This window comes from Cadophora gregata, assembly GCF_030347475.1.
Source record: "Cadophora gregata isolate MNR1 chromosome Unknown scaffold_7, whole genome shotgun sequence".
Taxonomy (NCBI): Eukaryota; Fungi; Ascomycota; class Leotiomycetes; order Helotiales; family Ploettnerulaceae; genus Cadophora; species Cadophora gregata.
The window spans coordinates 2,120,361-2,135,497 of NW_026695930.1; the positions used below are offsets into that span (position 1 = coordinate 2,120,361).

Here is a 15,137-nt window from a genome sequence, read left to right on the forward strand (position 1 = left end):
TCTGAGCTCAGTGTGTTTGATGGAATGAGAAGCTGCTTTTCTGCTCTGCTCTCCTCCTTTCTCTGTTCCATCTCTATTTCCCTCTCCGATCATGGAGGTTATGCATAGCTGCAGCCCTCCCACCACCTGCCGATTCATTCTCTCTGGGAGCTGCATCGTGAAGCCGAAGCCATAGGAACACAAATCCCGTCATATCATATCATATCATGTCGTGCCTGCATCCACCATCCCTCATCTATTTGCCTTATCGCGTTTCCCCGTTCGCCTTACACCTCCCTCAAGCGCGATTCGACATTCGCATGCCCACCCAACACCCACCGGGTATTTGGGGCGCTACTGTACCTCAAGGGAGGGAAGGGAAGATAAGCATGCGGTTGTGTGATGGGATTTTACCTAGGTATTTCCTGGCTGGCTTCGTAGCCTTGATTTTTGGGGTGAGACGACATACACGTACATATTTGAGGTAGGTTGGTTGCACTGCATTTTTGACAGCTTGACACCATCCCATCGCTGTCTTGTGGCACGCACAATTACAGATATAATACGCATACGCATACGTGCGTAAACATGGCGTGCTGGGTCCCGCCTTGTACCTTCGTGGATTTGATATGTCCATCAAGTCAGGTCAAGTATTTACGTATTTATAATTCATGTATTATTTATACATTTTCTGAATCATACCCATTCGTATCGTATATACATACCGATAACCTGACCTTTTGGAAGCCACATGATCACCTTACCTACCTCACCTACCTCCCTCACTACCTCCTCTCCCTACATCCTTCACCTCCCCAAAATAACCCGAAGATATGTTCCGAATCCCTGCGTCTATCCCTCCACCCATGCCTCCCTCCATTCAACCATCTATCCAACCATCCATATCTTTCTTTCCTGTACCCATCTCCATCTCCTATTCCTGTACCCATCTCCATACTCATCTCCATCCCCATACCCATTTCCCATCCCCATACCCATTTCCCATCCCCATACCCATACCCATTTCCCATTCCCAACCCAACCCAACCTAACCTAACCCAACACAACCCGCCCACCTACCCTCATAAAAAAAAAAAAAAAAATAAAAAAAATAAAAAAAAAAAATAAAAAAAAAATAAAAAAAAAATCTGGAGAAATTTTCGTAAACGAACCCCAACCCTACCTGTCCCCCCCCCCCCCCCCCCCCCCCCCACGTACCGATCCGATCCGCTCCGTACCGGACCGGACTGGACTGGACCGCTCCAGCCTTCCTTACACCTACCTTATCCAGCCTTCCCACGAGCGATGAGAGATGAGAGATGAGAGATGAGAAGTGCTTACCGCGGTATTATACAATATCGGGACCGGGACTTTAGTACATCTCAACTGTGCCATGCCATGACACGACACGACACGACACGACAACACACGACAACACATCCCCTTCCTCCAGTGACTAACTAACTAACCCAGCGAAAAGAGTATTTTTTTTTTTTGAAAGAAAGACCCGAATCCGCGGTTCTGATTGGCTGAGAAGGGGAAGAAGGAAGAAGCGGTCTGCTCTGCTCTGGTCTGGTCTGGGTACGATTCGGTAAGGTACGATTCGGTAAGGTACGATTCGGTAAGGTAAGGTAAGGTATACTGTAATAAGTGAGGACTTGGGATCACGATTCATGAATCATGATTCAATAGAAATACAAGTAAGTACCTTAGTACTGTTTATTGGAGATTCTAGAATATAGTGGATTTACTGTCGGTCAGGACTAGAATGTGGACACAGAAGTAAGTTTCTTGAATTTTTTTTTTTTTCTTCTCTTCATTTGTTAATTATGAAAACTCTAATCCAATATACTGATCTAAACTATCCATCAAATCAAATCAAATATCTGCGCCCTATCAAAGTTTGTTGTAATGTGATGTGGTGTGATGTGCGGGTATCAACCAGGTTGGGCGCGGATGCAGGAACGATTTTCGCAGCCTGAGCCTAAGACCAATGCCTATGACCAAGTCCCAAGTACGGGATCCAACTACCAAGTTCCACAAGTGAATCAACCACGACCGATCAGTTTGCCGGGCAGGCATATGATACCTTTGTGAGAAATTCAGGGTGGTGGCTTGCTTAGTGGTCGATACTGGAGGTAAATTGGTTGTTAGTACAAATACTGTAACTGTATGTTTTTTTTTTGGTTAAGGGGGGTGGGTCGGGCGAGGTGAGATATGCCGAAGGGAAGGAAAGAGTATTGCAGTGCGGTATTTTTCAGAATGCGGTATTTTTCGGATTGGAGAGGATAGATGAAGAGAAGGAGGGTGAGATTCGAGATTGAGAGTGAGAGTGAGCGTGTGATGTCGGATTGGGTGCAAGGTATGTACGTATGAATGTAGAACATGGGATGGATGGTGAAGTGATGGAGTTCATCTCGGAGAGATAGCATTGGTAGGTGCAAATAAGGAAAGGAGATACGTACTCTTCCCAACTGCGTCCCTTGACAGCGGCGAGTTCTTCTTCGGTCATGCGGTGGCCGGTGGTGAAATAGCCTATTTGAAGAGCGTGGGTGTCAGCTTGCATTCTATCATGAAGTTTCCAGCGAAGTGAGCCACGCATCTGATTTGGAAGTCCTGCTGGCAGGTGTGCTGGGTAGGTTGATACCAGCTCCACGTATGGATATGGTAGAATGGGAGTCAGCCCTATCATAGCACCCCTTGCTGGCCATGCGTTTGAAGACATGGTTTTCGATGGGTGGGGGTGATGGTTGAGCGGGAGGGAGGGACGAAGTGGGGTGAAATCATATCCATATCCAGCTCCTCTTCACTCCACACCATTCCCTGCACAACCTTGTCGAATCCTCCATCAAAAGCAATATACAACAGGGGTTTACCTCAATCAGGCATTCCCGCAAAAAGAAATAAGGAAATAGGACTTACCGGCAGTGATTTTAGCGTCAATTTCAACCCTGGAATCGGCTGGGATCCAGGACTCGGGGAGTTCGACACGTTCGTGGATAGGGATTCTGAAGAAGGACTGTTAGTGAGTTGTGAGGTGTGGGGGTTTTGCCTTTACAAAGAAGGCAAGGCAGAATTCAAAAGCAAACATAACATGCGGACCAGGGAGGGAAGACATACCCTTGACCAACAATAGCGTCGTGTTTCATGCTGTCGAAATATTAGCTACTTCATCATCAAAACACCAATCATTTCTCAAATATTTCTCTCCTCTTCCCACCTGCTCCAAGTTCTCATGTTGAAAACTCGCCGAAAATACAGAGCTTTTCCCTCCCACACAACGTCCGGAGATCAAGCGAATCACTAGGGAGGAGGGGTAATACTCACTTGCTCATACTCAACATGCGATCAATCTTCTTAATGCCCAACCAATGCAGGATATCCGGCATCAAGGCTTGGAAACGCATATCCTTCACACCGGCGATATTTTCGGTTCGCTTAAAGTACTCAGATGCGCGATCGGCGCCGCGTTTTCGTGCATTGTAGACGAGGTACTGTAGAGGAAAGGATGATTAGTTTGAAAACTGTTGAATGGTGGTAGGAGTGTAGACTAGGTAGAGGGTTTTGTGTAGCATATAGGTCGAAATGATGGATTGGGAAGGGATGATGAGAGAGAGCGCAGCACCACAGGTTGAACGACAGCAGTTGCGAAATTGCGGACGTATGGTCTCGGGTGTGGGGTATGTTGTGGAATATAGAGCGATGGGGAGGAGTTGAATGAGGTAGGGTTGGGGTTGATGTTGGGCGGGATACTGGCTGCATAGAGCAGTGTTCGGGAGAGAGATGAGTTGCGCAATATGAGTGGTTACTTCAACTCATCCCCATCATCTATCCGAACATCTGATAGAATGCATACGCATGAAGGTCACAAATCTGACTGACCTTTGTAACTTCGCCCAAAGCACGACCTTCCTTGCGGAAGTAAATGACTACTCCACTCCCACCCTACTTCTGGTCAGCTTCTACTTGCATACACGAACGATTGGATCGGGAGATTTAGGGGATGCATCTCACCTTCTGAGCTTCCTTGACAGCTTCCTCAATACCGTAGATGAGATAGGGACGGCACGTGCAGATGTCAGATCCGAACACGTCACTACCGTTACACTGTTGTTCTCTTGTCAGATGGTGTGCGAGGGCGTGGTTACCATACCTGCATATGATATCCAATGCAAGTCGTGTCCCGAGATCTCGGGATGAAAACCCAGGATAGGAAAAGGAGGACAAAAGACTGACCTCATCGTGAACCCGTAAAGCAAGGCGAACTTTCTCGTCTGACATCTTTGCTGGATCTCCAAAGCAGTACACTGTAAGACCACCTGCAAGCTATTAGCTTTGGACATGGATTGTTGGACAGATGTGATTTGTGATATTGTAGTGAAAGAGGGGAGGTCGTACCGATTGGAGGTAGGAAAAGCTTGATGTCGCCTCTGGTGATCAGCTCGGGATATGATCCACCGGTATGTTCGAATAGGGATCGCCTGAGTGATCCTTCGTCTGTTGATCGTTAGTACGTGTGACAAAGATATGGAGCACAAGAGGGGGAGTAAAAGAGGGCAAAAACTTACCGATTCCAAATCTCTCTGCTACACCGGGAAGATACCAAACCTGTTTTTTGTCAGGGAGGGTAGGGAATCATTTTGATACTACCTACTGGCTCGACGGCGAACTTGGTTACTGCTAGCTCACCGGACTCGTTAAGGCAGACTTTGCCATCTGGAACCCTGTATTTGCTTAGGTATGGTCATAGCAAGTTGATGTGTGTACATACAGACGACCCTCCTTCACACTTTGCTCCAATTCGGGTAACTGAAAGGGGTCAGCAATGAAAGATGAGCAGTGAAGGCGTTTCCGACCTTCATGTGAGCTCTAGTGATAGCTTTTTCACGTCAGCTATTCATTCTTCAGCAGCCCAGAACAGCGGCTCTTACCGATCGTCGGTCTAATATCAACTATTTCTTGTTAGCCTTGTCAATTCCAATCCGAGCACATAGCATACCATTCTCCTTTTGCATAATGTCCTTGAATAACCATGGGGCCAAATGACCTAAGGGATCCATCGAGACGATCTTCTTCTTATCAGCCCATTGTGGAAAAGGACCGATATTCGCAGCTGGTTCGGTGTTGGTGAAATCGGGTCTACGGGAGTGAGTAAGAATCTCCTTTCTTCACAACAATGCACATACCTATGGTCAACCTTGATCTCATTACTAGCAACTGCAAGAGCGTAGTAGATAGAATAGGATCCACCATGAGCTTCTACATGTTAGTATTGACAGTTGTGCTTGCATCAACCCGACTTACCTCCAATAGCTGCATTCCAAGTTAGCGGTATTTTCACAAGGGGAATTAGGATACTTACCATTACGTCTCCGAATCGTAGTTTGACTTCTCGAAACCACAACAGGACCTCTCTCTTGAGGATCCTTGTGACCCCAGTCCATAGGAAGTGGATTGATACCGGATTGACCGGGATAAGTCCTACAAACCACCACACATGTCAGTAAACGCCTCTAAGCACATAATGGGTACGGAGGAGCCACCACACGCACAGTACGCCAACGGCATACTCTACACATGACGAGCCTCATAGTACAACCAAACAAACAACTCACGTGAGGATAATTCTCGAAGTAACACTCGGCTTCCTCGCATGCGACAGAGCAGACGACGGTGACGACGGGCCCGCCCCCTCAAGCTGAGTAGCGGGCAGAGATGGGGATTGCGGTACAACATCATCGGAATCATTGTCAACGGCTGAAAGCAATTCACTTTTTTTTACAGGAGGAGTAGAAGCTGCTGCTGCAGTTGTAGAAGAGGAAGAAGATGAGGGGCTGGTCTCTTTCTGTGTCTCTGCAACGTCGCGCACCTCCTTCATGCCAGCCAGCACGTTGACGCGTCCGGAGATGGCGTCAACGTGGGAGGAGAGAAGGGTGTGGTTGAGTGTTAGGGCTTTCACGGCTTCCAGCACCTCTTTTAGGAGCTCGGTTTGGTCGGATGGTGGGGATGCCATGATGACGGAGTGTTTCTTGTTTGGCGGTCTGAATCTGTGTCTCTTTGTCTGAGTGAGTTTGTATGGAATTAATTGTATTGATAGTCTGCTTATCCCTGAGATGTCCGCTCGGGGTAGATTCTGTGTCTTCTAAGTGCTTTTGGCTGGAGGAGAAAGAAGAAGAAAGAAGAAGGAGAGGAAAGAGGAGTGGGATGAGCTGGGAGACGTTGACTTCAAATAGTCGGGAAGCGAGATAGAGCAGGACGAGTTTGGGCTTGGCGGAGGTAAGGTAGCTGGTCACTTAGGTCGTATGGAGTAAGTGGTTGGTAGCAGTGACACTGGTGCCAGGGGACCGGAGGAGATGCCGATATGAATGGATGTGATGGGACGCAGGGACCTCGTGGACCTGGATACCGCTCTGATTTGGTCTGCTTTGGTTGGTTTGCTGGGTTGTTTGAGCTGCACGAGGGGTGCCGGAATGTATGCCACAACAGCCGGTGCCGGTTTGGGGATCAGAAGGAACCTAAGGACTCGTAGGTAGGAGAAAGACGGTGAGATGAGATGAGATGAGGGTAGTTGTCTCAGCAATGAATGGGTTGACGAATAGAATGTACAAACAGATTGTACCTGGCTTGACTTGACTTGACTTGACTTGACTTGACTTGACTTGACTTGACTTGATTGCTTGATCCGATATAGGAGTTTCAGAATGGGAATGTCCCAAAGTACCGTTAGACAATGTGACACTTCTCTCCAAACTCACTTACCTCTTCTTGGAAGCTCCCAGCACTCCCTCTCTGCCTCTCTCAGCTCCGTCAAGCTCACCCTCTCACCCCTCACCAGCTCTTATCGCCGCCTTATCTGCCCCGCAAACCAGATACTAGCCGCATACAACACCCCCTGTCGCTATCGGGAGGCGGCGACAATCCATCGAACATTTTGACGCGCGCGCTCTCTCGCCGGGCCTTTTCGAGCTTCCTTTCAACTAGAGCAAACTGCACTGCACAATTCCCAACGAAGCAGGTCGCAACACGGGAAAAGAGACAGACGTCACAATGGTATGCAGGGCTAATTACCCAAGAGGGAGAGGATCGCGTGCTGATTGGTTTCGATGATAGGGAAAACGCAAGAAGGCTGCCAAGAAGCCTCAGGGCCCGAAGAAGGTGAGTTGAGTCGCGACACAGTCCTCCAGCGTTGTACCCCAGACAGCAGGCTAGGCAGGAGGAAATCTGCAGCCCAAGATGGAGGCAGAGAGTAAGGAGAGGGACTCAATCATACAATACGCGATGAGCGCTTCCTAGCTTGGAGGGAGGGCAGGATATTATGCCTGAAGACAAGAGAAGAGAAGAGAAAGACTGACGATACCCTTCCCTCCATAGAATGCGCCTCTCCCCTCCACATTCGACTGCCTCTTCTGCAACCACGAAGGAAGCGTCATCGTCAAGCTGGATAAGAAAGCAGGTGTTGGCGCGCTGTCGTGTAAGGTCTGCAGTCAGCACTTTCAGTGTGCGATAAACTGTACGTTCTTCCCTTCCTCTCCATTCTTTTGCTCCTCCTCCTCTCCCTTCCTTCATATCCCTATATGCCTCAACCCCCAACTCCAAAATTGGAACCACAATTACGTACTTGACTGGAAACAATTCTAATGATGTGTGAAAATACAGACCTCTCAGCAGCAGTCGACGTCTACGCCGACTGGGTGGACGCCTGCGACGCGGTAGCGAAGGGAGACGGCGAGGAGCTCGACGAAGACAGTAGAGCGCAGGCGCGTGTTCCTGTCTCTGGAGGTGGCGGTGGTGGTGGGGCGGCAGGCAGACAGAGGGGGAGGGCGGCGAGGGATGAGGATGATGATGATGATGATGATATTATTGATGATGCGGATGCGGATGAGGATGAGGATGGGATGGGGGGGTATGGTGGGGAGGGGGTGGTGGCAGATGATGAGTATTAGATAGAGTGTGGGAGGGGGAGGGGAGGGAGAGAGGAGAGTGATTAGAGCTGGAGGGATGGGTGGTTAGATTTGGAAGGAGGGAGGGAGAGGGAGGGGGGTGGAAAGTGTATTCGATGATTTCCGATTTTATTTAGGACCGGGCTGGCGAGTATGGGACTCACTCATAGGGAGGGAGGGGCGTTAGGTTTGAGTAAAATGGGAAATACAATGGCGAAAGAACTTCTCGGAATTCAAGATGTCATCAAGTTCAGGAATGTGCTTCTTAATGATTTCGTCGTTTTCTTGCCGTACGTAGCTATACTACTATCAAGCGCCTTACAAGAGAGGCTATGCCTATATTTCATATTTCATACTTCATAGTCCCTCTCCATCCCGACCCAGATCTCTACATAGTGTAGAATCTATCACCAAAATCACCAAGTCCAGGCACGATATAGCTAGATAGTTATCAGCACTACTTTCCACTTATTACCTGAAGGGAAATACATACTTCTTCTCATCCAATCCCTGATCAATGAACGCCGTAATCACTCTCAGTTTAGGGAACTTCTTAGCGAAGATCTCGATTCCTTCCGGGCTGGCGATTAAGTTCAAAAAGAGGATTCGCTCTTCTGGGACGCCGCGGGAGATGAGTACGTCCACGGCCATAGTTGCAGAACCACCTGTAAGGGTGGATGTTAGATCTAGACTTTATATCTTTGTCGTAGTTGGGTTTTGACGAGGCAATTTAGGCAAGAGAGGGGAAACTCACCAGTAGCAAACATAGGATCCAACAACAACACCCACCTATCGCTAATATCCTCCGGCAACTTATCATAAAACAGCTTCGGCTTACACGTCTCCTCGTCCCTCTGAATCAGGATCTTCCCAATCCGTACAGAGCGGCAGCAATTCCTCAGCCCCTCCTCCATCGCCTCGCCCGCACGCATGATCGACACGCCACAGATCTTGCCTTGGAATTGAACACCCGCGTAGGTGCGGCCGACGGGCGTGGTGATGGTGTGCTCTACTACCGGGAGGTGGTTGAGGCCTTCTTCCACCAGGAGGCGGATGATCCGGTTGGAGTAGAAGATGAAGTCGGCGCGGTCGGTGGTTTTGGAGCGGATCATTCTGGAGGGAGGGGGCGGGTTAGTTATTGTTTTTCAGAATCTCGTGATACTAAGATGTCAAAATCGGATCTCTGAGATGAACTCAACCAGGGTGGTGGGCATAATGCTGCTTGCCGTTGGGTACTCACGTCAAGAGAGCAATGAGCTGCGGTGTTTGTGATAGGGTGTGCACATTCTCAAATGGGACAGCTTTTGAGACTGTGGCGACGGGCTTTTGTTTCTCTGGTCGGTATTCTGGACCTACGCTCTGCTGCGGCGTGTCTTTGGGTGCGGACGACATGGTGGGATTGAGTGTGCAGATGGCTATCTGATTTGAGTGACTAAGTACTCAATTGGTAATGAAGTAAAGTGTTTGCTTGACGTCCCCAGTGAGAGAATGCCGCTTGATGTGTAGTATAGTGTGGAACTGCAATCAAGCTTTGCACATGCTCTTGTCAAGGGTGGGCTGTGTTGTAACTGAGTTCAGGTTGAGGTGCAGCTGAGATGTCTTAGAGGTAGGTGTTGAAGTTGAAGTTGAAGTATGTACCTGCTAGCTTGAAGTTTTCTTGAGGAATGAAATTCACCCAGCAAACACAAAATGAACATGTAGTTGAGATATATAAAAACAAAGTCAGAAGAAGGTTGACCTTCAACTAGCGGCAGCGGTCACCTCCGCCTTGCCCTGATTCAGGCCAGTCAGGTCCAGGTCCAGGTCTGCAAAAGATCCAATTGCTCTCTTGGACTGGACTAGACTGGATAGCTGTCGCGTGAGCGGGGTACAGTACAAGAGAAGGAGGGGTCGGATCAGGTTGCTCAAATTAAGAGGCCGATAAGAAGGGCAGGTCAGTAGTGAGAGTTGTGACTAAGAACAGCCGCCACTTGGTTTTGGTAGCGCAGCCATGGGCATGGGCATGGGCTACGGGAAGCCAAATGAATCACTTGTGCGGAACGTTCAATTTCATACTTGCAAATGTCTAATAATTAATTCTGCCTCAGCTTTTACTTTGATTATTTATTACATGTATGAAAGAATATATCACTAATTAATTAGATTTTTCTATAATAATATCATACCTAACAGAGTTGAAACAAAAAGGATAAGTTGAGTTAGTAAGTAGTAAAGATAAGCTAGCTTAGGTACTTGAAGTGACCCTGCTTCCTTTTATAAACGTCGTATTTTCAACCCCCTTGTTTTACTACGAAACCGCCTTTGATATTAATATTAAATATATCAAAAAATCGATCCTATTTTAGATATTATTTCTATCATTCAACAGTGTTATTATACCACTAGAAAGTGGTAGAATAATTAGGTCAAAATCGGGGGTTGGACGTTCCGCACAAGTGATTCATTTGGCTTCCCGTAATGGGCAAGGGCAGACAAGGGTGAGGGTGCTTGCCGGAAGCGGCGCGGGCTAGAGTAACTGAACAAGACCAAGAAAAGGGTGAAGCGCCTGCACAATACTGCACAAGACTTCACAAACAGTCACTAACTTTAATACTGGGAGCAAACATTCGTAAAAACACTGGTGATTTCTTTCTAATGACAGGTCTCATAGATAAAGTAAACCATGATCTCAGGGTGAAAATGTTACTTTGTTTGAGCATCCTCACTCATTGCTGCTTGGCTTGGCACAACTAGCGCGGTGGCCTGTCCTCGCCCGCCCGCTTGCCGTGCGTCAGTCGCGACCTCGTAACTTTATGGCTTCCTTTATTTACATCTGAACCCTTAACCGCCTATTAACGGAACACCATAACCTCAGTTCCCAACGGATCCGGCGCCTCTTTCACCTCCCCGATAAATACACCATGACCGCCCCTTGAAGATGCGCATCTATCCACTCGATCTCCCCGCATCAAGCATAATTCACTTCGCGACCGCGAATTAGCTCACACTCACTTATGATTTCATAGCAACCGCCGGCTTTCAATCTGCGAACTCGTACGTCCCACAACAACCATGGCGACCTTCCAAGAAGGAGGTATTCCCAGGAAGAAGATCACGACATATGGAAAGGCTGCAAGGAGGAGAATACCGGAATACCATGGCTTTGCTTCGATGGCGCGGAAGTCACAGACGCCTGATCCCCAGATCAAGATCAGTGCGCCAGTCCTTACCAGTATAGCCCCAGCGGCTCCTTCAAGTCGTCCTACTACACCGTTAAAGCTCAAATCCGTCCGCGAGAGATCGGTGTCAACAACACCTTCTGCGAAGTCTGGGAATATCTTCGACGTCCCTGTGAGCGATGACGAGGTTCCAATACCGAAATCCATACAGAAAAAGGCAACGACTCCCAGACCAAAAAAGGCTCGGCCAACACTTGTCTCAAGAGAACCTATATCCAGACCTCCTGCGAGCATCTTCGACGTGCCTGATTCTGACAACGATGCGCCTGCCCCCAAGAATGTAACTCAAAAGCCGATCCGAAAGCCAGCACCCGAATCTGCCAAAGTCAAGCCTGCTCTGCGAAGATCCATATCCAGGACACCTGCTCCGCCATCTCCAGTGAAAGATATATATGATATTCCAAGTGAAGATGATGCGCCGGTTAGGAAGGTAGCCAGGACATCACCAGCAAAACAGGTAAAGGCGCTGCAGAGGCCATTATCGATCACTTCTTCACCTGCCGCAATGCCGAAAAAAGATATGTTTGATGTCCCAAGCAGCGATGATGAAGTGCTTCCTACTCCCAGGCCGGTACAAAAGTTGGTGAAGAAAGCCGTTGTAAATGGTGTCTCACAGGTCACTCACAAGCCACCTACAAGCGATGCGGAGGATATGGCAAGCAGGAAGAAGTTGAAGCTGTCCCCAGATGAGCCCGCTCTGAAGCGACTGCTGGGGAATAATGCCCGACTTGTGCCAAAGTTGAGCGCAAAGCCTCCAAAAGCTCGGAACACTTCACCAAAGGCTGGTCAATTTCCGAGGATGGTAGCCAGGCCAAAGATACAGGAATCTCCCAAGAAGCAACCTGGGCCACCACGAACCCCGGACAAACTGAGTGTTTCGCCAGAACCGGAAATAAGTACACCTTCAATCAATCTCAGTGATGTGGATATGATGGATGTTGACCCAACCGGACAACATATCTCGCCGAAGGGGAAAGAAATGTGGCAGGCGCTACTGGAGCCAGAAGAGAAGAGTATAGGTAGCAGCAGTGCCGGAAGTGAGAGTGAAGTGGTGGAGGCGAACGCAGTTCAAAGGAAAGTCCTAACAGCTGCACCGAAAGTACGAAGTCCTTTGGCACGACCGGCCGGGATATCGAAACCTGCCCAGAAGACGACTAGGACCCTTCCAAGGCGGAGACTCATCGATTCACTGGTTGAGCAGGCAGCTGATTCTTCTGACGAAGAGTCGGACGATGAAGAAGAAGTAGACAACTCGGAATCAAGCCACTCTGCCGATCTGGATATCGTCATGGAGGATGCTCCTGCCAGTCAGACTTTGCAACCTGCTCTGGTCCCGGAGAGTCAGAGTTCTCAAGTGACAGGTCCCAAATTCACATATGCCAAGCAGAGGTCTATGTTGAACGAGGATGACCTAATGTCTCAGTTGGCGATGGAATTGCCAACTGTACCACCACAGAATGCACAAGGAAGAAGAGGGCGACGAGCATCAATTCCTACCTTGAAGCCTCTTCCGAACTTTCATGAGGAGGTAGATGATGAAGACGATTCGGTAGCTGCCATTAGGAGTGTCCACGAGCTGAGGCAAGCGGGTGCCAATAACCGCTTCCTCGACGAAGTGCAAGACTTCCTAGATCGCATTGGTAGTCCCGGCAAGACTACACCCTCGATGAGACGTTCTGGCCTCCTTGATCTTGCACACAAGATGCAAGACAAGAATTTTGCTCGCCAATTCCGCGCAAATGGTATGGAGCAGAAGCTATTCCTACACCTTGGTCTGGAAACAGAGATAGTGTCTGGCTTCTTAATGGTCACTATTCTTGTGTCGCTCCTGATGGAAGGAAACATGCCACATATTGTTTCACAGTTACGACGGCAAGGTATCACCAGACTTCTGATTCGCCTTCTCGAAAGTCATTCCGGCATCAATCTTGTGGCCAAAGATCGGAAGAGCAACATGTCCAAAGTTGCTCAGTCCCTCATTTCAGAGTACCAAGACTACCTCCTTCAATTGCCAGTCTGGGAGGACCTCAAGCCTCAATCTATTTCCCCGAGAACGATCGCCTTGAAGTGTCTTGAACTCATGGTCCGTCAAACAAGAGAAGCGGGGAACGCAGCGGACATCTTCAGCAAAGAACTCACTACAAGCCTCTTTGCAATTGTCAAGTCAGCCACCGATGCTCGGTCATGGGCTTTACCGAAGGAGAAATCTGCTATTGATTTCTACCTAGCCCTGTCCGCCTTGGAATCTCATTCGATTACGGCAAGGACTGTTCAAGATGAGACAATATGGATCAACGAGTATCTTCCCATCATCGGGGATACTCTTCAAATTGCATTAACGCGGCCTCTTGAGGAGATTGGGGTGTTACAAATCCTGCTTCTGCGCTTGACACTCAATGTAACGAACAACAATCCAAGAGCTTCGGACGTCTTTGCACGAGCATCGTTGGTGTCAGCAATGGGCCAAGTAGTGGTCACGCGGTTCAACCAGATTTCTCGCTTCATGCTCGAGGAGGATCTGTCAGTAGCGGTTGACCACCTCATTCTCGTCCTAGGAGTCATGATCAACTTTGCGGAATGGAGTCCGGCATGTCGAGAAAGTCTCCAGACACTACAGGGCGATACCAGTGACCCACTCGATGGAATGGTCTCTGCGTTCGCGGATAGTCTGGAGCGTACATCTCAGGTAAGAACTCCCCCATCCTGCTTTTTCTTCGGCGGCACTAACGTACTCCGGTAGGCGGATTCAGTCCAAGAATCTCAAAAGAACGTCGCATTCGGGTATCTCTCTGTTCTTCTAGGTTACCTCTCCCTCTTGCCTCAACTAGCAGAACGCATCCAAGCCCACCAGCCGAGGAAGACCCTCCGTCCTATCGTCGCTTCTATTGAGGAGTTCATTGGTCATCATAAGACTGTGGACATGATCGCTGCTGATGAGGAGGGTTATTCTCCTCAAACGGGCCTTACCGAACGACTTGAGGCTTTGGTAAAGAAACTGAAGGGTGTGAAGGGGTTGAAGGTGTAGGTGGAGGGGTACATGTACATGTTGATGTTTGTGTGTATGTGTATGTGGTTATCTGTTGCGTTATCACGTTTATGCACCGGGTTAGTTCTATGCATTATGGGAAAACGGAAGAGCAGCGTAGCAAGAAGGGGAAAGAAAAGAAAAGAAAAGAAGAGAGACAGGGAGAAGGATATCTAAGACCTACCTACCTACTTGCAATGCATGGTACTATATGCGTAGGCTCGGCCCGAGATGAAGTTTTGATTTTTGTTTGTAACTTTGTCTGGTCATGAATTTCCTTGCATGTCGGACAAGGAGAGAAGAGATGGGAGGGATGGGATGGTGGGTGGTATTTGTTGGGTGTTCGCGGGCGGCGCGGGTGTCTGGTTATGTTGGTTGGTTGGCTGGTTGATATACCCATATGTATGCATGCATACATCTCGACAGAGAAAGGAGAAAGTGAGATATCAGACTTCCTTTTTTGCAGACGCGCTTGTAGATAGATAGATAGGTGTGAACATAGAGAGTTATTGGTGTAATGTGTAATGTGCAACATTAGGCAGTCATTGCCTGCTGGCTGGGAGGGTGAGATTGGGAGGTGGTGATGGGAGGTAAGTAGATTGTACAGAGTGTGGTGTGTAGAAGGGGATTGAGGGGGAGGATGGGTATGGTATGGTATGGTGGGAAAGGTAAATGCAGATGTAGATGTAGATGTAGATGTCGCCTTTCTGGCTGCCTAGATCGAGTAGTGATATCTGATCAAGTACAGCAAATTGAAGCAATTCAAAGTGGAGAAATGTAAATGTCCAGGACATTGAGTGAGTCGCCAATCGAAAACTGATATCTGATTTCTAAGTCTATTTGTGAGATGAGGTGAGATAAACATGAAGTGCAATGTCTTTTTCGTATTGTGAGTTATATAGATTCGGTACATTTGAAAGTGGTGATGATACCTGTCATTGTTAAGGTAGATTTAGAGCTAGATTTAAAGGTAAA

General features: G+C 48.3%; 4 protein-coding genes across 6 annotated transcripts; 2 read left to right on the top strand and 2 right to left on the bottom strand.

The window, feature by feature from the left end:
* Positions 1-1,575: 1,575 nt before the first annotated feature.
* Positions 1,576-6,652, bottom strand: URG1 (Uracil-regulated protein 1; the record flags this gene model as incomplete). 2 transcript variants are annotated; one of them, XM_058507103.1, is made up of 20 exons in its annotated part: positions 1,576-1,620; positions 1,688-2,111; positions 2,445-2,514; positions 2,902-2,987; positions 3,100-3,129; positions 3,307-3,473; positions 3,862-3,924; positions 3,994-4,086; positions 4,216-4,298; positions 4,378-4,476; positions 4,548-4,587; positions 4,634-4,703; positions 4,751-4,788; positions 4,836-4,858; positions 4,911-4,931; positions 4,979-5,118; positions 5,166-5,235; positions 5,284-5,292; positions 5,342-5,460; positions 5,595-6,652. In XM_058507103.1, the coding sequence occupies 19 exons, from the start codon at positions 5,990-5,992 to the stop codon at positions 2,099-2,101; spliced, it is 1,632 nt and encodes a 543-aa protein (XP_058357834.1). In that variant the 3' UTR covers positions 1,576-1,620; positions 1,688-2,098. The 2 variants fall into 2 exon arrangements, with proteins under 2 accessions (XP_058357834.1, XP_058357835.1); XM_058507104.1 differs by having other exon boundaries at positions 2,445-2,987; positions 5,595-5,992.
* Positions 6,629-7,922, top strand: ONS95_013455 (uncharacterized protein; the record flags this gene model as incomplete). The annotated part of the gene is made up of 4 exons (XM_058507105.1): positions 6,629-7,029; positions 7,090-7,134; positions 7,351-7,489; positions 7,636-7,922. Exons 1-4 carry the CDS (start codon positions 7,027-7,029, stop codon positions 7,920-7,922), a joined length of 474 nt encoding a protein of 157 aa, XP_058357836.1. The 5' UTR covers positions 6,629-7,026.
* A 260-nt stretch (positions 7,923-8,182) lies between these two features.
* FUR1 (Uracil phosphoribosyltransferase, synthesizes UMP from uracil) lies at positions 8,183-9,857 on the bottom strand. Of its 2 annotated transcripts, XM_058507107.1 has the most exons (5): positions 9,558-9,857; positions 9,160-9,509; positions 8,674-9,032; positions 8,413-8,584; positions 8,183-8,359 (listed from the first exon to the last, which is right to left on the bottom strand). In XM_058507107.1, exons 2-5 carry the CDS (start codon positions 9,309-9,311, stop codon positions 8,308-8,310), a joined length of 735 nt encoding a protein of 244 aa, XP_058357838.1. In that variant the 5' UTR covers positions 9,312-9,509; positions 9,558-9,857; the 3' UTR covers positions 8,183-8,307. The 2 variants fall into 2 exon arrangements, with proteins under 2 accessions (XP_058357838.1, XP_058357837.1); XM_058507106.1 differs by having other exon boundaries at positions 8,183-8,584; positions 9,160-9,857.
* A 711-nt stretch (positions 9,858-10,568) lies between these two features.
* On the top strand, positions 10,569-14,859 carry ONS95_013457 (uncharacterized protein). Its single transcript, XM_058507108.1, has 2 exons — positions 10,569-13,823; positions 13,878-14,859. The coding sequence occupies exons 1-2, from the start codon at positions 10,971-10,973 to the stop codon at positions 14,160-14,162; spliced, it is 3,138 nt and encodes a 1,045-aa protein (XP_058357839.1). The 5' UTR covers positions 10,569-10,970; the 3' UTR covers positions 14,163-14,859.
* The last annotated feature ends 278 nt before the right edge of the window (positions 14,860-15,137 follow it).